The sequence below is a fragment of the Panthera tigris genome, chromosome D3 (genome assembly GCF_018350195.1).
Source record: "Panthera tigris isolate Pti1 chromosome D3, P.tigris_Pti1_mat1.1, whole genome shotgun sequence".
Lineage (NCBI taxonomy): Eukaryota > Metazoa > Chordata > Mammalia > Carnivora > Felidae > Panthera > Panthera tigris.
This window is the reverse complement of record NC_056671.1, coordinates 54,877,426-54,903,305: the sequence shown is the minus strand read 5'-3', so window position 1 is coordinate 54,903,305 and position 25,880 is coordinate 54,877,426. Positions and strand designations below refer to the sequence as shown.

General features: G+C 38.8%; 1 protein-coding gene across 2 annotated transcripts in view; it reads right to left on the bottom strand.

Annotated features, from left to right (window-relative positions):
• ASXL3 (ASXL transcriptional regulator 3) overlaps positions 1 to 25,880 on the bottom strand; it is a 175,049-nt gene that overhangs the window by 51,309 nt on the left and 97,860 nt on the right. For both annotated transcript variants that reach the window (XM_042962698.1, XM_042962699.1), the window contains exon 9: positions 14,125 to 14,288. In XM_042962698.1, coding sequence (XP_042818632.1) covers positions 14,125 to 14,288 — 164 coding nt within the window. The remainder of the gene's footprint in view (positions 1 to 14,124; positions 14,289 to 25,880) is intronic.

Genomic DNA, 25,880 nt, shown 5'->3' with positions numbered 1-25,880 from the left:
TTCTTATATACCAAACTAAACAACTGTATTATGGAAGAAAAGACCTTGTTTTCAATAGCAATCTTTAGAAACACATTGGCCTCAATGTACTCAACAAGAAATTCTAAGATCTACTGCTCCATTTCTCTATTCACTTTACGTATAAGGGGAAGATGGGTGTTCTATCCAAATTCTCTCCTTCCATTCTCTTTGGAAGCCCCTCCAAACTGGTATATCCTCCCTACCATGCCTCCAAAATTGCTCCTGTCAAGATTATCAGTGAACTTCATTGACGAAATAAGTTAGTTAACTTTCAATCCTCATCGTATTCAATACTTAAGTATTAATAAATCCCATCCTCCTTCTTAAATACTCACTCCCTTGACTTCAGTGACACACACTTAGTGTTCAGGTCCCTTACTTCACTGGCTATTACTTTTCAGTCGCCTTTGCTACCTTAATCTCTTTTATTCAGCCATTAAGATGTGGAAATCACAAGCCTTAATCTTGGGCTCTCTTCTCATTCTATTCTATAGTACGTATCACTTATATCCATGGTTTTAATTAACATCTAGATGTTGGTGGCTCTCAATTTTTTTTTAACTCCAACTTTGAACTCTATTTTAACCTTCACCTTTATACAACCAACTTCTTATTCGAAATTTCCACATAGATCTTTCAAATGCACCTGATACAACATGCTCCACAACTGAAAACATGCTCCTCCAGCCTTACCTACTTCAGTAAAACTCACCATCCAACTGATGGGCTAACAAGACACTGAAGCTGAGATAAGAAACCAAGGCAGTTACTGTTCACAGGAAGTGAACCAGAGCACAACAGAGAGAAAATTCTGGCGTTCTTCCGCGGAGTGCTTATCAGTGCGAAAATGTGAGGAAGCTACCAGAGGCTAGGCAAGAACTACTTGAAATGAATAGAGGTGACAGGGCCCAGTGCTCACAGTGTCTGTTCCCACCTGTCAGTCTGGAAAAACACATGCCTCAGCTATGAGAGGAATTTGCCAAAGATTGAACACTGTTCTGGTTCCACCGAAGGTATCTTAAGGTTTTAAGGCATCAAACTGTTTCCATGTCACCCAACAGATGAGGCTCCCTCAGATGCCTCCTCAGAAGCTTTGTCTACAAAATTATATTCCCAGGGGCTCCGTGAACGTGCACTACTTCCAATGCTAGACGCTAAGCTTGATGAAGGCAGATACACAGCAGTCTCATATAATATGATAGCCCAAATGGCCATCACATTGCATGGCCCACTATAAATCTTCAATTAATACTTGTAAAAATTACTGGATTCTCATAAATCTCCTTGAGTTTATTAACAGATGTTGTCAAGATCATTTTTACCCTCTTTTAGTAACACTTATTCTTGTTCTCTGAATTGTCACACTGGGGCTCTTTTTTGAACGGCTGAATCTTTCCTGTGCCGCATTACTGATCCCTATCTTTCCATCCTGACCTCTTGGTCAGCAGGTGTCGGATCAGTATTAGCTGCTGAGATGGTTTCTAGAAGAAACTTTGTTGGACTTGGTACAAATCCTTCAGGCTCAGATAAGGGATCAGGGAAAAGGACATGTTTACCCGATTGATGCTTGCTCAAGTAGAGGTTTGGCAGATGTGAGGAGTAGGGATTGATTCTTTAATAAAGAACGTCTTAACCATATATTTAAGGATACATCAATGAAGCTAGGCCTCCCTTTAGCTAGCAAAACATCTAGCTTTTGGACAGAGAACACAAGGCAACCCCCCAGCAAGTACAGACCGGAAACATCATCTGCAGTGGTAGGTTGCTGTTCAGAGACTAAATGCTAGCAAACATACTCAGAGAGCAGGCGTGAGTATAGAGATCTTTGCCTCTGGAAGGCTCCACTCACCCTTTCCTCTTGCCTGACCACTCGCTGCTGGTTGTGTCTGAGAGAAATCTACAGCCCCTTTCAGTGAGACCCCACAGAGTGTTCTTCCCCAGGCAACCACTTTCATTTTAGTAATCTCTTAGCCCAATCTTGTCTCACCTTCCTTACCTCCTGCAGAACTTACTCCCGGGTTTTGGCATCTGGATGGCATTCTTCCTCTAGGTTTTGGACTGATAAAGAAATATACTGGGAAAAGCCAGGGTCATTTTAGTGAGAATTTAGAAGCAGCTGAGGGAATTATATAATGTTGCCACCTTAATCTAGAGCCTCAAACATTACTACACTGTTCACTTCCTGCTTATAATTGATTCTTTACTTCGTTACAACGATCTTTAATAAGTTTTCCAGAGGGCGCCAATATCTCAGGCAACTACATTTTTTGAATAGGGCTTAATAACTACCAGGAGTTCTAAAGGTGATTTAATGAGTGAAATCCGTTTTCTCCTTTCTACCCTTGAGCCTAATTTAGGGGTGAGTCACTGGAGGACAACCATTTATCACAGTGTGTGGTGATCCAGGTATTAGGATGTCCCTTATTAAAAAGACAGGCACTAATGTGTAATCTGCCATCTGCATGACTCCCTTTCTCAAACTCTACTCCCTTGTATGATAAAACAAAGGTAAACTTTTTTACTCTTTGTTCTCATATAAACTGAATTAAGTGTTACACGTACACATATTACTTTAAATTTTACATAACAAAGTAATTTTGTAACATTAGATTACAGAATCTAATACTTGATCATCCAGTATGCCAGTGGTAATTGATCACACGTGGCCAAAGATACCCTCTCAGGCCATGAGGGTGCCACTCAGTATCTTATACAAAGGAGGAAGAAAGTGGTTTAATGCATACAGTAGGATGTTCTCCTGGTTAAATGAGTGTGTTCCTCAACTTCCTTATGCACAGGATTGAAAGAAACTCCATTTGTCAAATTTCCTATTGCATGCAATTGCTTGTACATAGGTACTTCAATCCAGTTTGCACATTATTTGACATACTTTGAAGCTGACACTGATAAACAGGATTTGATGTTAACTCTCCAGTTAGCTAAGAAATGGATAATATCCAGATGGAATTACTTCCCTCCATATGCATAAAGCTCAAATGGCGAGCATGGAAATATCAGGAGTGGCCTGCAAGGATATCTTTGGCCATGTATGATTTACTATCACCAGTAAGTGACTTGGACTAGAAGGAATATTGGATTTCCTAAGTACTTTAAGATATGCTTTCAGAAGCAGGGAAAAAGCCAGTGTCAGTTCCATTAAAATAATTACATCTCAAGTACACACTTACTTTAACCTAAAGGCTAAAGATACTAGTATTTTTTCATATCTTTAATACTTCTGAATTTTTATAATCTGTTAGGTAAATTGACATTTCATTATAAACGCTATTTGTAGAATAAAATAACGGTATAATTTTTAAATCAATATATACAGTACATAGAGCAATCTCTAAGAGGAGCCTGAGTTATTGCAAATGTATGAGCTATTTCCATGGAGGAAAAAGATGGAAAGCCCTTTCCCATTTGCATTTATAAAGGCTGCGTGACTTCTTTAAATATATACACTGATGCCAACAGAGCCATCAGAAATCAATAAATCACATTCTCATGTGCTGTAAAATGTCTGACACACACATTCATTTTCCTAGTCCAAAATTCTCTGCAAAAGGAACTGTGTAAATGTTCCATTTTAGTTTAATGACATTCTCCACAGTTAAAATTACGTGCATTATTGCCAGTGAGTGCAAAAACCTGAAGAGCACAAAGCTAGATAGGATTTTAAAGAGGCTACACAGTACATATCCTTCAGTGGCTAGTCATTTAACAGACCATAGAGACACAGATATGAATGCAGAACAAAATTGGGAGATTAGTAAGGATGGATTGAAATGCTGCAATTACCATTTGGAGAAAAATAATAGGCATAATTTATTTAGAAGCAGTTGGGGAATGGTCTTGTAAGTATTTGGAGAGACAGCCCTAATAGCCCCAAAACCACCAAATGGAGGCAGAGATGAACACCACTTACAAATGATACAGATGACAGAAATGACAACAACCTATTCATCAGTGATGTTCAATTTGAAAGTGTAATAAAAACCTAAATATGACTCCACTTTAGTTGACATTTATTCTGCCAGCTGCTATATATTTTTAAAAGGTCACAGAATGGTTCTATGTAGGTATAGTTTAGGAAGTACAAATTCTTAAAGAAAGGAGGGATCTGCTATGTGTGGTCGAGGAGGTTCTAAAAATTCCCCAATCATATTTTGCAGAGAAGTATGCACAAAGCCATGTCTGGCTGCAAACACAATCACTGAACTTATTCAGGTAATATTCCTACATGGGAACTGAATAAAGAACTAGCTACAACTCTACCTGTTTACTAGCACTAACTAATGCTGCCCTCGCCTCTTGGTTTCTCTGCAGTTGATCTCTGACCAAAATGCTATGGCCAAAAATAGCTTTCGACCTATGTGTTTGCCAAAACCTGATCATATTGGAAATGTGTTATTTTGAGATCCTACACCACTTCATTCAACAATATATCTTTCTTCCTTTAAAGCCTTATTTTCCTCCCCGAGACCTCCCAACTGGCTCCAGCTCCTCTGACCTTAGCTTCTCTCCCTACAGCCTGGACCCCATCATCACCACTCCAACAAGCATATCATATGTCTTCTAAAATCTCTCAGCTCTTTCCATGTGAGCCTTTGAAAATCTCTAATCTCGGCAAAACCCAACTCCTGGCACATCTATTACCAAACTAAATGCATAAATATTTAGCATTGCTGGATTGAAGATCCTGAGTAGACCACTTGGATTTCCACTGCCATCTAACCTAAAATGGGGTCTCAATGCTGTTCAGCAAACACTTTTGCCCCAGGACGGATCCACAGTACAACCCTTCAGGCTGCTTGCCAAAAGCTCTCCCGAGACCCCTAACCCTCTAGTGTCTGAGCAGGCAAACATACCACCACCGGCTGAAAACCCCTCACTTCCCACTGTACCCTTCACATTTAGCTATTTCTCCTCTCCTTTCTTCCTGCTTCTCTTCTCTCTGATCTCAGAAATCAGTACTTTTTCCCCCCTTAAACCAGCCTCTTCCCCAATATAGTCCATCCCATCCCATCCATTCTAAAACTTGGTCAATAAATCAAATTCACTTTCTTCTATCTTCAATTTCTCCTATCAACTGCCTCAATTTTTAGGACAAAAACATGTTTAAGCCTACCCTGGCTTTTAAGACATAACAATCTTTTGCTATTCTCCAATGCACAATAAATACTTACTGCCTAATTATATATATATATATTCAATTCCTCCTTCTCATCCAAATCCAATTACCAAGTCATGATGATTTTATTTCTAAAATGTCTGTGTTGGATTGACTTGTGCACCCCACCCCACCCCCCAATTCCTGTGTCAAAGCCCTAACCTCCAATGTGTCTGTACTTGGAGACAAGGCCTTTAAAGATGAAATTAAGCATAAACGAGGTCACAGGGCAAGGCCCTAATCCAATATGGCTAATGTCTTTATAAAAAGAGGAAGGGACGCTAGGGATGTGGGCACATAGAGAAAAGGCCATGTGAGGACACAGCAAAAAGGAGCCTCTCTGCAAGCTAAGGCCTCAGGGAAAACCAACCATGTCAGCACCTTGATCCTGGACTTACAGCCTCCAGAACTGTGAGAAAATAAATTTCGTTTTTTGAGCCACCCAGTCTGTGGTATTTTGTTATGGTAACAATAGCAAACTAATGCAGTGTCTCAGGAAGTAGGCCTTTCTTTTTCATTCTTTAATGGCTTTGGCTAAAGCCATTGTTATCAGCCATGTTACACCAGCTTACAAGTGGATTCGCAGCCTATTTTCATTCATTCATTCAAAAAACATTTACTGAACACTTACTATATGCCAGGCACAATGAATAGAAGAAAGCCACTGTCCTGGGGCTTTTATTCTCATGAGGGAAGACAAATGAACAACTACATAAGCAAGTAATTATTGACTATGGTTAAGTTCTGGGAGAGAAATAATCAGGAAAATAAGTCAGAGAACAACTGAAGAGGACACTTTGGATGGGAGGGAGGACGAAAAAAGCCTCTATGAAGAGAGGACACCAACTGGGTAGATAAGAATTAGCTGGCCTTGCTGAAAGCTGCTGTAAAGCATTCCTAGCAGAGCTCTTAGGAAGTACAGGGGTTAGGAACAGGAGGTTTAGATGTGAGGGTCAGGAAGGAAGACAGAATGGCTAAAGCACGGTCGGGTGGGGAGTGCCAGATCTCTCTCCTCTACTTCATGCTTTATTCCTTCAATGGAGTCCTCTTTTACAGTATACATCTAATAATGTCATGCTCCAAACATAAAACCTTGATATGTCCTACATTGCTTACTAACACAGGAGGCCTTTTTTAAAGATTTGTTCCAACCTTCCCTTCTAACCTCAACTTACCCACCCCATACCCACCATCTCAAAATACATGTTGACAGATAGCATATACTTTTCTGCCTGTGTCTGGGTGGGGGGCAAGGAACACCAGGTAGAAGAAAGAGCATGAACTTGGGACAGTCAGACAAATCTGTGTTCAGAATTTGGCTCTCATGTTTTTACTTGGAAGATGTTGGGTAAATCTTTTTCTTCCCCCCCTTCCCTGATCCTTATTTTCACATAGATAAAGTGGGGTTAAAAATACGAATTCTTTGGAGAGTTATAGTAAGGATTACTGATAATTTATGTAGGAGGCTTAGCACTATAAGTAATCAATATTACTACTGGCACATACTGTTTCCTCTATTTGGAAGGCCCACCACACTTCTTTTCCTGGTAAACTTCCTCCATCTTTCCAGGTGCAGTTTATTTTATTTTATTTTTTTTAATATATGAAATTTATTGTCAAATTGGTTTCCATATCCAGATGCAGTTTAGAGGACACATTCTCTTTGAAGCATTCTGTAACGCCCATAAAATTATCTCTTCATTGCTCCCATAACACAATGCATATATTTCCACCATGGCACAGTTCTATAACAACACAGGCTTTTACATCTCTCTCTCACTTCTATAACCATCACTTCTCTCAGGGTTGGAACTGTGACTTATTGTACGATTGTATTATCAGTGCTTACCTGGCACATAATAGGTGTTAAGTAAACATTGGTTGGATGAATGAATGCATAAACTATATATTCCATTCCTTCCCCAAACCACTAGGATTTGCCTATATACATAATATTCTACTTCTTCAATAAATCTGTCAGTGAGGAGTCCCAGCAGGCACAGATGGCTAATTCAAGTTAGCATCATTTGAAGACAGTAGATTAAAGAGACTACTTACAAAGAAAAATATGGTCAAGGTGCAAACCACCAAGGATAGTGCAGTAAACGAAACCTAATAATACGGAGCTGTGTTTGACCTGAAGGGTAACAGGAGAAAGAGTTTATCAGAACTTGGACAGACAGAGGGTTGTACGGAGAAGACCTTCTGATAGGAGCTGGTTGATGTTTGCAGACTGTGCTGACCACACAGAGCAGGTACAGGGCTCAATCTCATTCTTCTTCCTTCACCCAAACTCCTGTTGAGGCTCCCTAATAGCTGAACCCAATTAGAATCCATGGGGCCTTCTCCTCCCCCCTTACAAGTCATTCAGGCCTGAAACTTAAAACAATATAGGCCTCTGTGCCAGAAAAGCAGAGGGACCCATGATGCTCCAAAGTGGGATCACAGAGCCTATTTGGTGAGGGAGGTATCCACGGAGGGAAGCCTGGAGACGAGGTGCAGAGGCATTGCACAGTGAGGAACACCTGCATGGAGGAGGGGCCCAATATGCAATGTCAGAGGTCAAGCAGGAAGGGGAAGGTGCCCAAGCTGGATGAGTGGATAGGTGGCCTGTCAAGGAGTCTGAGCCTGAGTATAGTGAAGGAGACCAACCACACGGAGCTGTATAGAAGCATGGCTACTACCTATAAAGGGATTAGTCACATATTTAGATATATTAAGGGTAATAAAAACTGGGTTTCTCACTGTGTCAGCTACGGAAAGGGAGAACACTAGAATAAACCATGGGTATTAGATTAGGACTGGAGGTATTAGTGTAAACTCATGGTTTACAAGACGTACACATACATATAGAAATAAATGTCGATGTAAATTATGCTATGTTTATATATTCCAAAAGACTCATCCTCTTTCTTCTGTATGATGATCCTTGTCTCCAAGACACAGGAGTATTCACATACACACACACGTACACACACACATGCACTAACTGTACACGTGCTGTGAGATCCTGATTCCTAAATACCATCGTCCACTAAAGGGAACCATGGCTCCTTTAAGAAAGGGTTATTCCAGTGTCTGGGCAAGAAAAGTATAAGACTGGAACAATGTGATGTGCTTCAAAGTAATGGAGTGATCAGAGGGAATGGAGACATGTCAGAAGACACAGGACTCAGCTTGAACAGGCTCCCAGTGACCAAGTGTGGGACAATTCAAGCATAGTCATCTACTGAAAAAATAGAAAAGGCTGAACTCGTACATATACAAATAAATGAATACATTGAGAGTCTGAGGAGAAAGGATAGTTACATAATTTAAAAGAGCCTCTTCACAAAATATTATTTAATTACAAAGAAAGAAGAAGTAATTTTGGACTGGAGAAGATTGCAGACAAATTTTAATCAAATGATCAAATGAGCATCATCAATATTGGGACAAATCAAAAATATGTGCCAACTAAGAAGTTCAAGGAGAAGAATACATCATCATTTATCCTATTCCAGAGGTATTCTGAATGTAATCACAAGGAAATAGCACACAAACTCAAATTGGCTTATAATCCCCAAAAGTGTCAAAATCATGAAAGTCAAAGGAAGACTGAATAACTATTCTAGAAATGAGACTAAAGAAACATGACAACTAAATGCACTGACAGATTCTGTACTGGATCTTGCTGCTATAAACGACATTATTGGGACAACTGGCTAAATATGAATACAGCCTAAGAATCAATCACATGGTAAAAATGATCACTGTTAATCTGATCTTGATTGTGTGGATTTTGCTTATGTACGAGAAATGTCCCTGTTTGTAGAAAATAGAACCTTACCATTATAAAATATTCAAGGAAGGGGATCCTGGATGGATCATCAGATGCAAACTAATTCTCTAATGTATCTTCCAATTTTCTAAAAAGTTTATGATTGTTTAAAACTAAAAAACAATATGGGAGGCATAGGTCCTCCTGATGCAGTTGTTCATACATGGTTTAGCTTCCTGGAACAAAGTGGGTGAAGAAGGCTGAAAGGTGGATCTAGGTGGACAAAGGAAAGATACCCCAGTTACTCCCCAGTGACCTCCTAATGTCCATTTGACACTGTTGCCTGTATACAACCTGCATGTGATGATCTCTTAAGAATTTGCTATTTTCTGTCCGTTCCCTGGTTCTTTCCCACACTCTTTCTTACCCACATCCTTTCATGAATATGTCTTTTATATAAGACTATATCTTGCAGTCTTATCAAATCCCATAGTTGACACCATAATCTACGTAGATGTTCTATGTAGCTATAATCTAACTCCAACTTCTTCAGTTTTAAAACTTGAATATGTAATTGCTTCTCGACATTTCTTATGTAGAAGCATCTCAACCCAACATGTTAAAACCAAACTCAATACCTATCCCACTACAGTGGGCATTGTTAATGGACTACCAAGACTCTCCCTCACCCCCAACTGCATATCCTCTAACACAACTTCCTAAAAACTAGATTTCTAAAGTGTCCTTAACCTCTCTCACAGTACACCATTTTACTTGAGGAGACAGTGAGCACACGAGGTTCAAGAATAGATCTAGCTGCTTTAAACCAATTTGCATATTACATTTCCTTAGCTAGAAGTGTTAAGAAGCGTTCATGTTATCTAAGTAGTACCATTAGAGTGAATCTTAGATCTTTTCCTTTAAACACTGGGACAGAAGTATTTTCCCCATGAATATGAACCAAGAGTCAAGTACCCATTTTTTGATTCAGGTAACCATCCTACCACAAAGGGATTAGAATAGTACCAACAACAAAAAAAGACTATTTTTAAAATTAATTCATTAATAATGAAATGGGTTCTGGACAATAAGTGGATCCCAGGACCAACAACCAGAAACCCACTCTAACTTCTATCTTCCAATGACCTCAGTCAATAAATCCCTTTATATTTAAGTCAGTTTGAGTTTGATTTTGTTACTTGCAGTCTAATGTGTGAAGGAGAGTAAAATTAAATATAAAACTAGATGTGAAAATGGTATACAACAACTAGAAGTTAAAAAATATACATGTGTAATTTAGATATGATATAATGTGTGTATATATATATATATATATATATATATATGTACATATACGTGTGTGTGTGTGTGTGTGTGTGTGTGTTCTAGGATAAGCAGGCCTCTGTAAAAGAAAAAAAAAAACTAGAAATATGGAAAAACAAAATACCAGACACATTGGCATAATGACAGTAGGCACTGGCAAGCAAGATAAATGGGAAACCTAGCTTCCATATTTTGGAGACATAATAACTGAATGATCCCCAGCTCTCTACAGTCCAGAGTCAGAGGCTGGTAGGGGCTGCTTCAGGGGAGAAATCTGGTAGAAATCTGGCAAAGGAAGGAAACGAGAAACCTGGGGCTGTCAAATTCTGTAAAAATATGTAAAGACAAGCTTTCGTACAAGCAAAATTGTGAGGTATTTCACGTAATTATAGTACTTTCTACTGAGTTCAAATAAATCTATGTAATCAGATTCTATTCACATTCCTTTTCTACTCATTCTGGCCCAGAAAATGGTGGGATTCATCCCCATTCGGATATTTCTAAGCTGTCGTGAAACAGCACTTTTGGGAGCTTGCTGCATCAGGTCCTGCCCCTTTCTGATAGGAGAGAGGGCTCAGCTCACCTCCAACAAGGCACACAGACACAGAACTCTAAATTTCTCAGTATCAAATGTTGATAGGCCCACAGAGCCTTTCTGTCCTCCCAAGTCGCCCTAGATAAAATCTCCAGTTGCCTTCTGGACCTTTTACAACCTTATCCCTCAGGCAATCTGTCATATATTCCTACTTTTGTAGGTTGAAACTATGTCTGGAATTCAGTCCTTTCTTTTCATTTCCAAGGCCAATGCCCAAGGCCAGACCCTTATCTCACATCTCAACTACTGCAATTGTTTCTTACCCAGTCTCTCTTGTCTTATCTTTCTGCCTGTCCTATCCATCATTTACAGGGCTACTAGCTCCTAAGAGAAAATATGGAATGCATTTTATTTACCCCTTTTTTCTCCCCTATGTCCAGGCACAGAAATATTTGCTTAAATTATTCTATGCATCCCATTTCTCATTTGAAAAAAATCTCTGACGGTACCCAGTTTTCAGAAGAAGTTCAAAGAACTTAATATGCAACCACATCATGAGACATTGTAAACCATACTCCCCTTTAGAGGAATATCTCACCCCTCTGCCCCCACAGGGCGGTCCAGTCACACTGAACTACTAAATCTTCTCGAACACAAAAGCAGCATATCTTTATAAATGATAGGCTCTTCCTCTACAAAATTCACTTTCCTTTGGCTATACTTACAAAACACCTATTAGTTTTTCAAGGCTCAACTTAAGTATCCTATCCACCATAAACTCTTCTCCAATACTAGTTTCAGATTAAATGTCATCATCCTCTGTGCCTTCAGAAGGCTTTCTTTATACTACTATCTTGATGTTTCAGTTGTTCTGCTACATCATCTGGGCCAGGTTTACCCAGTTACTAGACTTCTTACCTAGTAATGAGCTAAGTCAACTGTATTTCAACATGAAGTTAGCTGTTATTTCCCCACAAGATTTATTCTAATATCCTCTGTATTTAGCAAAGTGTATATAGTACATAATACATGCTCGGTCAGGACTGCTTGAATAATTTACCAGTGGACTAAATGTGATATGAGGACAGGTATTGTGCCTTATTCATTGACACTTCTTATAGTGACTAGAAAAAAATGAGGAACAGCAACTGCTGTTACAAGCTGAATAAAATACTGGGCTTAGAATGGCCTTCCGGGTTACCAAAATATTCAGCTAAGTCGAGGACAATTTGTCATTTCTTCATTCAAAAAGATTTACTGAGTATCTTTTACACGCTAAATCTTATTCCAGGAGCTGGGGATAGAATGGTAAGCACGAGAAACCACATGCACATTGAGGCAGAGGGAACAGTTCTGCAGCTTAGAGATCAGGCTCTCCCACCTCCCCAAAATAAAGTTTTCCTTACCTCCTGAGCTCAGTTCTCAGCCACACAAATTTGAAACCTGTGAGTCATTAGTGCCTCCTCCCTATTTTATCAAGTGTTATTTGACAAAATGTAAAACTGCTACCACTGGATGATGGTGGTGATGGTGATGATCACATGATCTTCCTCTTTAATTTCAGTGCTATTCTCCAAATCCAAGCCCTCATTTTGCCTTTTTGGAACAACTAAAATTGCTTCCTAACAACTCTTTCCACTTTTATGCTTCCCATCTCTAAATTTCCTTTCAATACTACCAGAACAATTTTCTTAAAAAGCAACAATCTTACTATATTATAGCTGTGCTCAAAAGCCCTCAATGGCTTTGCAAACACAGGGAGAACACTGTTCAGACTCTTTAGCCTCATACTCAAGGAATCTTCCAAAACTGACTTCCAATTTGTCTGTCCAGATTCTTTCGCACTGTTCTTCCAACAATCTAGACTCCCACAAAATTAGCTTTTGATTTTATATCTTTGAACCTTTCACTTGGTACATTTCCATCCACCTTATTCAAATTCTGCCTACATCTCAAGGCCCAATTCAAGGACCTTAACTTTGTCTCTGATTTTTCCCTTCCACATAGGAAAGCTCAATATACTTTGTGCTTTCCCCTCTAAGCACACCTGCTTCTACCTCATATTTTGATTATTCACAAATACAGCCTATGTATCCAACCAAAGCATATTTAATCATTAATAAATACTTCACAGGCACTTACTAACTTTCCATTACTCCAAAGCACCTAAAACATACCATATTGATAGTAAATATTAAACAAATTTCCATGGAACGAAAGTAAACTCTCAAACAGAAATGTACCCAAAATCAAAATAATCTTTTCCTAAATATGAACAATAATCTCCACCAAAAAGATACATTCGAGTGGTAGAAAACCATAGCTCATCACATTTTAAATATATATGAAAGGAGACAGCTAAGTTAGAAGAAAATAGAATCAAATAAAAAGCTAAGAAAATTTATTCAAAGTAATATGGAAATATTGAATCAATCTCACCCATTTCAGTATACGGATGTATCTCTCATTTTGCGATGCAAATACATAAACACACACACACACACACACACACACACACACACACACACACACACACACACATTATGTCCATCAACTGGAAACTACACATGGTGTCAAAATTTATTGAAATAAGAATCACAAAGAAATTTTTCCTAGTTGCCATTTAATAACTTTTGTGAAATTTAATAAAAGTTTATGTGATGAAATATTTTTTCCTTTTCTTCTCTAAGGAAACAGCTTTAGATGATTGATGCCTGCTATTATGGGTCTATATTTGTATTTCCTTATTTTAGAGGCTTTTCAAAATACAAAAATAAAGTTAAAGCATTTCCAGTTATACTAAAAAGAAAAAGATAAAAGGTGATTATTTATAGGCAATCATATTCATGATGATAGACTCTCAGAAGGCAACTGCAAACATAAATTTTAAATGCTTTTTGGAAAGAGTTGAGAATAAAAACATTTACATAATTTCTTAGAAACCCTGGCTTTTTATTGCTGCACTTCAATATTCCCTCCAGGCAAAGGAGCAGCTACTTCAAAGATTTATTTGATAATGGAATGTTTGATTTCTTTGTTTCCCCCTTCCAATGTGGAAAGGTCTGTTGTTTTCTCTCTACAGCAATGTGCTATATTTTAAAATTTGAACTGGCTCTCTACTGATAATAAAAATGGCTCTGTTTTGGTAAATTAAAGAAACACACCAATGCTAGCAATGAATATATATATTATAAATACACTATATTTTTATAAAACGGTCCATCCATGTATCAGTCATCTTTGATAACAGAACTGCCATTTCACAATAATATATCTAGTGACTAATATCAAATGTCTAAAACTCCTACTTACCTGCCTATCCACTTCTGGGAGCAAAAGCAGGAGGTATTGTTGAAAATGCTGAGGTAAGGAAGCAAACGTATGTTTATTTATTAATGCCCTCAAGTTAGTGTTGACAAGAATAGATCCTGGGGTTTCTATGTCAATGTCCTCAGCTTTGGTCCATTTCAAGTGTCCTGTGATAAACAAGCAAGAGCATTAATTCCCTGTAGATTGGGAAAGACATGCACATGTACATACACATATATGTACATATCAACCATATTCGATAGTATGTTTAATTCTGTCACTTTTAAAAGTGGCATTTCAGAAAAACTCTCCAAAGCTTCTTTGGGTACCTGTCTTGTCTTAGTTGTCTTTTATTTTCACAATGTATACTTCACTCCATACCGTCCACATAGTTTTTACAGATGCTACTCAAAGTAGCACCAGGTCTAGAAAAGGAAGTATTTTAATTATGGTCTTCCAATTAATCAGAAGTGTAAAATACTGTGGGAGCATAAATGGTAACAACTACAATTTTTATAAATCCTGTAAAACCTAGGATTAAGAACGGTTCTATTCATTTTAACAGAGATACTGATAGCTAGCTGATAGCTGTGTGATTCCCCATGTATCAGGTGGAACGCTAAGCACTGGGTTGTTTCAAAAGATTCCTATTCAGGGCAGTTGGAGGGTAACAATTTAAAAAGTGATTCTTTGTAAAAAATACTAGCTTCAAGGTCTAAAACACCAATGCATTTTGAAGGATAATTTTACAACTCAAGGTACACTGACCTCCAACAGAAGGCTGTGCGTAGAGTTCACAACTCAAAATTATAACATACAAGAAAATAATCCACTGTAAGGAATAGTCGGTTGATGCATCAAACAGAAGAATTGTCACTTTCAGTCACGTGAGTTAAAAGAACACCTTGAATGTGAGTTGTTTTATCAGGGTATGTTTTAAATCAAGGGCCAGCAAATTACGGTCCATGAGCTATATCCAGTCCAATTTTTGTTTTGGTAAATAAAGTTTTACTGGAACACAGTAAATGCCCAATTGTTTAGCTACTGTGGAGGTCTGCCTTTGCACTACAATGCAGAATTGAAGAGCTGTGCCAGAAATAGCATGACCTGTATTTACTCTCTAGCCCTTAACAGAAAAAAAACTGTCAACTCTTGTTTTAAATAATTAGAGACAAAAGACAGAATAAAGCCATTATTAATAAACAGGAAACCATGATAAAAGAACAGGCAGCTTTGAAACAGAATCAGACAGAACGTCTAGAAATGAAAATTTAGTTCTTCAGTTAAAAAATGTAATGGACACAATAAAGAATTACTAAATAATTAAAATACAGAGTTAATGAAAATAGCTAGAATGGAGCATAAAAAAATGATGAGTCAAAAAACAGGATAGTGAAGAAATACGGGGATAGCATAAACAGTCAGAATGAACATCTATAGGAGTTTCAGAACAGTGGACAGAAGACCGGCAATATTTGAAGAGCTAATGACCAAAGTTTTTAGAACTGAAAAAATGGCAAGAGTTCTCAGGTAAAGCGATACATCAAATCTCAAGAAGGACAAATACCCACTTTCGTCTGATGTGTTGACATTATAAAACATCAACAATAAAAAGGATATTATAAAACAATTTTAACAAAAATAAATTATGTCCAAAGAGATGACAATAAGAACACAGAAATCTTATCACTAAATAACAGATGGCAGTGGAATATCTTCAAAGGGGCAAGAGAATGTGAGCTACAATCTAGAATTTCATTAATAAGAAAGTCTCTCAAAAATGGCAATGATGGCAATGAGAAAAGAACATTTTTGTATCCAAAATGGAAACTATCCTTTAGAGAATCTCACTAAATAATCAGTAGTGGATATTCTCAACAAATGAAAAATTAAATCGAAGAAGGAATGAATGGGTTGCAGAAACAATGGTAAACTAAAAGACTAATAGATCAGAGCAACTCCAAGTAAATATAAATAGTGAAAAATAATACTAATAATTAGTAAGAGTTAAGTAAAGAAAATAAATAAGTTAAAGAGGAAATAAATTGGAAAATAACTGCATGCAAGATGTGAAGATGTGATTGAAATAAGAGCGCTATCAAACCCTGGCATTATTTGAGAAGGAAGAGGACAATAGCCTAGTTCTTTACTTGGTTAAAATTGTGTAGATCTCACAGTTCACAAGTATGACCCCCGCATCGGGCTCTGTGCTGACAGGTCAGAACCTGGAGCTAGTTTCAGATTCTGTGTCTCCTTCCCCCTCTCACGCTCTGTCCCTCTCTTTCAAAAATAAATAAACTGTAAAAAAAAAAAAAAAAAAAAAAAAGAAAAGAAAAAAGAAAACCTCTATAGGTAACCACTAGAGGCAATTAAAAAGAATTATAACTTCCAAATAAATGCATGGAAGGAAATCTCAATGAATCAAATGCAAGGCATAAAAGTAGAAAAACAATAAAAATTAAGTCCAACAAAATCAAAATAATATAAATGGATTTTCATACTTGATTTACAAAGTAATGCAATCCACCTATGTGATGCTTACAAGAAATATACTTAATGATCATGAGGAATGGATGAAAATGAAATAAAGACATACTAGCCAGAGACTCAAAACAACAAAATAATACAACAATATTAACATCAGACAAGATACACAAAGGTAGAAAACCTTACTGGGGATGAGAAAGATCACTCCTTAAGTATAAAAGGAGTAATTCACTGAGAAGATATAATGACCTTAAATCTGCATCCATTTAAGCAGCACATCATTCAAAAATTAAAACTGAGAGAATTAAAAAGAGAAAGTGCCATTACACAATGCTAGTGAGAAGTCTTAACATCTCCTACCAGAAACTGAGACATCAGACAAAAAAACTTGTCTTAATACAGAGAACTTTAACAACTCAATAATCAATGTTGAACTAATGAATTTAACATAGGTCACTGCACTGAGCTGTTAGAGAAAGCAATGTTTTGTCAGCACTCAAGGAACAGTAAAACAAACAAACCTGACCTATGAGTCTCCACAAATACTGATGAACAATATAAAACTTCATCTAATTAGGTAGCAATAACACAAACACAGCAACTCTCCAATCCTCCCATACCCATTATTTGGACATTCAAAAGCATACTTTTAAGTATTTCATAAGTAAAAGAAAAACAATTCAATGGAAATTAGAAAAAATTTGGATTCTAAATGACAGTGCCAAAATTTGTGAAACACAGCTCGATTTAAAGGTAAATTTTACCAATTATAGAATAGAAAAAGAATTGAAAATTCAAAGTTAAGTGTACAAATGAACTATGCAAAAACTTGAAAAAAAAGGATTACAAAAATAAGAGTATACATTCATGAAACAGAAGGACAATGAAGACCATAAACAATCAAAAAAGGGTTTTATGTCTCGTTTTGTTTTTTTTTTTATTAGGCTAATAAAATAGATATACTTCTGGTGAGAGATCAAATAAATAAAGAGGAATGAAAGGTAGGGCCATAAATCTAGATATAGCATACAAGGCAGATATAATGAAAAAGAGGTGTTAAGTGGTATAATACTATGACTTTATCCAATATCTTTGAAGACTAACTATTTTTAAGTTTATAAATACTCCAATTCAAAATAGAAATCCTGAATAAATTTGCAAAACCCTTTAAAAAAATGGATAATTAGGCAACCTCCCCTACCCCACATACACACAAAACACATAAACAGCTCTAAAGATGACTTTTACCAAAACATTAAGGAGCTCTCTTAGCACTTCATTTTGTACATATTCCAGGGAATAGGTAAAGAAACAAAGATTTCCAATTCACTTCATGAAGTTAATATAAGCTTTATTCCAAAATAAGGACAGGGGTGCCTAGATGGCTCAGTCAGTTAAGCATCTGACTCTTGGTTTCAGCTCAGGTCATGATCTCATGGTTCGTGAGTCTGAGCCCTGTGTCAGACTCCACGCTGACAGTGTGGAATCTGCTTGGGATTCTCTCTCTCCCTCTCTGTGCCCCTCCCCTGCTTGCTCGCTCTCTTGCTCTCGCGCACTCTCTCTCTCTCTCAAAATAATAAACTTAAAAAAATAACTGGGCGCAGGGGTGGCTCAGTCGGTTGAGTGTCTGACTTTGGCTCAGGTCATGATCTCACAGGTCATGATCTCACAGCTCGTGAGTTCGAGCCCCGCGTCGGGCTCTGTGCTGACAGCTCAGAGCCTGGAGCCTGCCTCAGATTCTGTGTCTCCCTCTCTCTCTGCCTCTAACCCACTCGAATTCTGTCTCTGTCTCTCTCAAAAATAAACGAACATTAAAAAAAAAAAAAGAACAAGGCCAGTATAAGAGAACAAATATTCAGCCAACCCCACTTACAAAGACACAAAAAAGGTACAAAAGTTGTATCATTTAAAAAAATCTAAAGCAAATCTGACATTTATTTAGTCAAGGAGATAGGTATATAGATGTCTGCTTTATTCGTACTGTATCTGTATTTTTCTGTATGTTTGGTCTTTTACAATTAAAACAAAACAAAACAAAAAGTCCACAAGGAGAAAAGAATTAGGGAGAAGTTTCTGTTGTCAGCAACAGAGGCAAAAATAAAACCTAGAGACAAAAAGGGTGACAAATATAGGAAAGGAGTCTACTTAATTCCCATTTATGGCCTACATATTCTCATATGAAGGAGTTGAGGTCATTTACCAAGAGTGATTCTGACTGGGAGGAAGGTTGGGGAAATGAGAGAATTATAAGACTTTGAACCATGTTATAAGCAATATGAGAAGCAGGACCTTTGTGGTTGGTTACTATTTAGTATGGTTCAAAATCTTCAAGAATATCATTGATGAAGGAAGATTCAGAGAGGTATATAATCTTTTATGACAAACCCAAAAGATCTATTTCAAAGATGTCCAACTAAGCAAGAATATGTTCTATAATTTTGGAACAAAGACAGAGCAGAGAAACTTCTTGCTAAATTTGTAGCCATACAGGATGTTTAATTCCATTTTAATTATCCTTACACACTTACTCTTAATTGGCTTAAGAACAATCCAATTATATCTGATTGTCTTATCTCATTAAAGCTGGTACCTCATCTCCCTACAGCATTCAGAGGAAGAAAAAGATGTCATTTTAGTGTCTAATTCCTGGACACTAGAGACTATAAAGTAGCTGCAGTCTGGAGAAGGAGGGATGAGAAGCATCAGTCGCCAAACTGCCAAAGTGAGAGTCTATGACATACACAAAGACACTAGGCTGGCCGCATGATAAAAATCATGGGGAAATACATCCAATCGGGTCAGGGAAATTCTCTATTAATTTTGCCCAAGGGGAGTTCAAAGACCACCAATCTGAGTAAAGGCTGCTGACTGGAGCAGTTGATCAATGGGTAGTCTGTCGGCTTAAAGACTCCTATTTCGAAGAAGGGAACCCACAGAGAACTTATGCATAAAATGCACAGAGACACAGACATAACACTAACCCAGAGGGAAGAGGCACATGCAAGAAGCAGACCAGGGTCTTTCGTTGGAAGAGGCACTGCCCAAAGAAATACAAAAAGTTCAAAATGAAAGAGTTCTTTATTGTCGCAAAGAAATAAGAGAGGAATGATTCTAAAAGAGCACAGAGAATAAAAACAGGCGTTCAAAGAGTCAGTGTAAGGTAGAGGGGATGGAGAGAAATTATCAGAGGACAAAAGCTAATCATCTACAATGTGATGCAATGTAAACTTCACAAATGAGGCAATTGTATACAAAAGTCTATCGAGTAGCACTGAATCTATTAAAACATAGTACCGACATTAAAAAACTATGGGGATTATTGTTAAAAAACAGAATATAAATGTTAACAATGTTGACGTTTAAAAATAATAAAGCTAACAAAAATATGGAGTAGGAGGGACTATAATTATTCCCCTGTCCTTTATACTATACTGTCCGAAATTATAACGAGTAATCAAAAAAATCAGTTTTTCAGAGTTTAATATCTTTGGAGACAACTTGTAGCAATGAACGTATCTTGTGGCGATGTTTAGCAATTTTGTTTTTTTGGTTTTATTTCTGTTCTTTTTATTATTCAGCTAAAATTAATTAAATTTAGCACTTTTAATTAAAATGGTTAATACAGTTTTTCTAAGATGATCTCTGGCTGTAGATACACATTAAGCAATGTAAAATCACCTTCTTCCACCAGGTGAGGATAAGAGAAATCTGAGTTAGAAGAGGTCCTTCATCCCACTCTGCTGGCACCTTGATCTCCGACTTTCAGCCTCTAGAACTCGAGTTAAGATGCCAGAGTAGTAGGAGGACTCTATGCTTGCCTCATAACTTGAACACTGCTAGATAAATAACTGGATCATTCTGAACACCCAGGAAATCTGCCTAAGGACCTACAGAACAAGCTGCATGACCAGGAGGAGAGAAGAGGCCACATGGTGGAGGGTAGGTGGTGAGGAGATGTGATTTGGGGGAGAAAAGGATCATGGGTACTGCGGAGAGGAGGGAGCCCTGATCACGGAGAGAGGAGACAGAGAAAAAGACAGAGGGAGCATCGCACAGGGGCTCACACAAGGAAAACTCTTCTCCAATGCCACTGACTGGAAAATGAGAGGGGCTGCTTATCTTCAGTGTTTACAACCAGCAGAGCTCCAAGACTGGAGTTTCAGAGTTCTGCACCATGGATGGTATGGAGCCAGCAGGCACTGCAGTGCTTCTGTGGAGAAGGCAGGCAGAAGCCCAGGAGTAGATGATGCGGTCTGAGGATCCCCTGGGGCACACTGGGCAAGATGTTTCCCCTTCTTGGAGTGCATCTGGGAGAGGTGGCATTGCCACACAGGGGGCAAAAGAACTGGCAGGCACCATCGTGCTGCCCCATTCATTGGCACAGGCATAGTGATACCTGCTGAGGGTGGCTAAGCTGGACTCGGGCTTTTTGCTGTGCTTTCCTCTGAACTCCAAGCTCCTGCGTGTTGGTGTGACTGCCCTTCTAGGATAAACCAGCCTCAGCTCCTCAGTGGCATGACCTTCCCCCAGAGGACCAGCACGGTCTGAGCCACGCTGGATCCCTAAAGTTTGGAGTTTTGAAACTCACCAGCAGGTCTGATAAAACATGGGTTTACTGTGCTGCTAAGCGAGCAGACGGCCCTGACACAAATGTCTCAGATCCCTGGGACTCACGAGGGGAGACCGTCTGCTCTCCAGTGAGGACTTTTCAGACAGTGGCGGGTGTGAACGCACCGGGGACAATGGAGAGGGCTGGTGCCATTCTTCTCCCCTGCCCATCAGCATGACCGAACGATAGCGACCAGCCCAGCACCCACAGTGGAGGCCAGAGCCACTTAAACCAAGCCCTGTCCCCCTGCACTCTGCAGGTGCTTCTTTACTAGGGCAAATGAGTGTGAGACACAGAGCAGCAGGTTCCTCCCCCAGAAGACCAGCACAAACTCCTACCAAGCCTGCTCACCACAGACTGCTGTAAAGCTTCAACTCTAGTGGCAACAGATTAGGCCTCTTAACAGGCAGACCAGAACACACCTAGTTAAGATCTGGCACATTCTGGACAAGGTCCAAACACTGCCCACTGCAGGCAAGGAGACGTTCTCCAAAGGACTGACCTCAGAGAAACAGCAGCCCAACCACGGAACATAGCATACACCAGAAACATCTCCTAAAGCACCAGGCCCTAAGAAGTATATGACCTCTTCTTAATGAAGCCATTACTCCCGGGAGCAGGAAACACAGGCTCTCCCAACACAGCGAAGAAGACAAAGGCCTAGACAAAGTGCCAATATTTTTTCCACCTGTGCCAACTCACCATGTTATCGCGTCTATTCCATCAGAGAGATACTCAGGAAATATTCTCAAAATTTTCATACATAACCATGGTCAAGAACAAAAAATAACCAAGAGAAGACAAAAAAAAACCCCTAAGTCGCAAGTAATGGCCTCCCATTCTGAGTGATGCATTTCTTTTAAGTTTACTTATTTATTCTGAGAGAGAGTGCATGAGAGAAACAGAAAGAGGCGGGGGGGGGGGGGAGGGAAAGAGAGAGAGACAGAGAAAGAGAGAGAGAGAGAGAGAGAGAGAGAGAGAAAGGGAGAGAGAGAAAATGAATCCCAAGCAGGCTCTGTGCTGTCAGCACAGAGCTTGAAGTGGGGATTGATCTCACAACTGTGAGGTCATGACCTGAGCCCAAATCAAGAGTCAGACACTTAACTGACTGAGCCACTGGGTGCCCCATGATAAATTTCTCATAAAAGTTTCAACACTGGGGTGCCTGGGTGGTTCAGTTGGTTTGAGCATCTGACTTCAGTTCAGGTCATGATGTCACCGTTCATGAGTTCACGCCCTGCCACTGGACGCTGTGCTGAAAGCCTGGAGCCTGCTTCGGATTCTCTGTCTCCCTCCCTCTCTGCCCTTTCCCTGCTAGCTTACGTATGCTCTCCCTCAAAAACAAACACTAAAAAAAAAAAAAAAAACATTTAAAACAAAAAACCTTCAACCTCACTATCAGAAGAACTAGAATGACTGAGGGATACTAAAGCTCAATTATTTTTTATTGTGGGCTCCTAACTGTCTCCAGGGAAACTGGCATATGAAGGGACCTGACAGAGGTCTATGGTGCTTTCTTACTGCCGTGTCCTCAGGGAAGCACACCAGAATCCCTTGTGCCCGGGGCTACATGCATGAGCTTCCAAGACCCAGGAGACATCTATACCTGAATAGGGTGACTATCTTGTAGTTTGACTAGTTAAGTAATTGCCAGACAGCAAAAGGAAGCACCTAGGGGACAATCAGAAGAACTGTATATCCTGCTAAGGAAATCTCACGATAAGGATGACAATTGAGACTGGATTTGGACTGGATTTACTTTAAGTTAGAACAGACTTACACCATTTGTTTTAATTCAGAATGATAGCAACAGGAGTTTTATACATTTACTGCCACCTAGAGAAGGCAAAGATAGTTAAAACTAAATGTCTAAAACTGTATGAATTAGAAGTCTAGCTCTGATGGGGAAAACGCTCTTCCTGTCTGGCTGGCTCCTGGGTGTTGGCTGGGTTCATCTTTCCTTGCACTGGTTCTGCAACTCTACAAGAATGACCGGAACCCCAGGAGCACAGGACCATTTTTATTGAAGGATATGTAAGTATGCTGAAGCCTGTAGGATGCCTCATTCATCCAAACTTACAAACCCATTCAGCTACTTATAAATAATCCACTCAAACCTTATCCAGCACCTGCTAAACCAGAGGCATATAATGGGTGTGTGAGGACCTCAAAGACAGACATGAAGGTCCCTATTCCCAAGGAATTAACAACTTAGCGGCAAAGAGGGAAGAGCAAAATGCAAATAAATATGCCTGAAGAACTATTCAATACCATCCTGATTCTGAAATGCTTCACAGCGTGGAGAATCTTTTACTCTGTAAGATTCCTAAAGTCACAGAACATCAAAAATATTTTTTAAAGTTTTTATTTATTTTGAGGGAGAGCCAGCATGCATGAGAGCTGGGAAGGGGCAGAGAGAGAGGGAGAGGAAGAGTCCCAAGCAGGCTCCATGGTGTCAGGGCAGAGCCCGATGCCGGGCTTGAACTCATGAACTGTGAGATCATGACCTGAGCCAAAGCCAGACACTTAATCGACAACTGACTGAGCCACCTAGGCGCCCCCAAAACATTACTTTCTTAAAAAGACGTGGGTCATTGTCTAGAAATGGTTACATTAAGGCTCTTTCTTTTATTTCATTTACATTTTTTCACTGTTTATTTTACAGGAGGCTTCATAGCACTGCTGACTTCACTTGCACAGGATAAGCTATTTCACCCTGTTTGCTGGTTAGGCATCAGTCACCTTTCTTTCCCTGTAATCAGCTTATTTTTGACAGTTTTTTACCTTAATTGACTTAATTTTAAGTGCTATCTTCTTCCTCCATCTGCTTGATTTTACAGGATCAGCCAGGATGTCTTAAGAGTGGCTAGCTTTCGCTTCATGTGTAACTAGTGTAGCTGCATTTGAACACTGACAGCAGACTCATCCTGTCACAGAGTGTCCTGCTGCTCCTCAGTGGGGCCTACAGGTCCAGGGCATGGGCTAGATGATTTGACATAGATAGCCAACACAATGGTCAAGTCCAGAGTACGGGCTAGATGATTTGATATTCAGATACCCAACATAATGGTCAAGTCCAGGGCACGGGCTAGATGATTTGACATAGATAGCCAACATAATGGTCAAGTCCAGAGTATGGGCTAGATGATTTGACATTCAGATACCCAACATAATGGTCAAGTCCAGGGCACGGGCTAGATGATTTGACATAGATAGCCAACATAATGGTCAAGTCCAGAGTACGGGCTAGATGATTTGACATTCAGATACCCAACATAACGGTTTAGACTCTGGAGTTAGCTATGTCTTGGCTTTTATCTTAGCCATGTCATTTACGAGAAGCCTCCTTAACCCTTGGGGCCTCAGCTTCTTCAGCTGAAAAATGAACATAATTCCACTGTACATAACTGAAGGCAGTATTGAATGAGATAACTTCTGTCAAAATACCTAGACCATGGCATTAAATATGGGCAGTGAATATTATTTCACTTCTACATTCTTTCAATGATGTAGCTTCATTATTCTACTATTTTGCAGTCTTAAAAAAAAGGTTAAAAAGAACTCGGTGGTCTTCTTTATCACCTTTGTAATTTGCTAACAAGCCAGCTGAAATATTCTGACAACACAATTTTTAACATGTAAGATGTTTACTGCCATGTAGGGCTTCTAGGTAACAATAGCCGGAATACAAGAGATCCTGACTAAAGACCTGAACACCTGACAGGATCCTGATCACCTAATACACACTCCACTTGACTTCCAGTACTGAAGTTAGCTAAGTAATTAAATAGGGTGGCCCCTGTGCCTTGAATTTTCTTAAACTCATGATATGGCATTGGCTTTACTGAGGTTGGTAGCAGGCCATTTTTAACTAAAGGTCACTGACTTTTAAATTACTTACGATACAATAACATGACTTTTTTTTTTTAGTACATTCTTTACATGTCACTCTCCCAGTATAGTTTTCTATTTTAGAAACTACTTCTATTAAATTACAAACTTTACAATACCCAAAAGACTAGAAAACAAACAAACAAACAAACAAAAACCCATCAGTATATACGTAACTGAGGTTATACACAAACACATATTCATGCATTGGGGCTACACAAAAATTATAAAATTATTTAGCCTTGGAAATAATGCAAAAGAGGTAATTATACTACACGCCAAGAATGTAAAACAAAAATAAATTCTGCTTCCCCAAAGAGATCTTATCTGAAGATATATAAATCCTATTCAAAGACTTTTTATTGAAAGCAACAGGGTGCCAGGCTGGCTCAGTTGTTTAGAGCATGAGACTCTTGATCTTGGGGTCATGAGTTTGAGCCCCATGTTGGGCGGAGAGATTACTTTAAAAAGTTAAAAAGAAAGAAAGAAAGAAAGAAAGAAAGAGAGAGAGAGAGAGAAAGCAAGCTCGCTCCCAGGACTTAGCAAAATTCCTGGTATATATGATTGATAGGCAATCAATAAACCCAGATCAATAAACCTTTCCTACAAAGTTACTAACCTGAACTTTATTCTATATGTAAATATAGAATCAAGTTATAAAGTTAAACACTTGCTTGAATTCTATAAACACATGAACTGCAAATAAGAATTACCCTAAGTTGCCAAGAAAGTAAGTGGCAGAACCAATAAAAAAGTTCGGGTCAGTAACTTT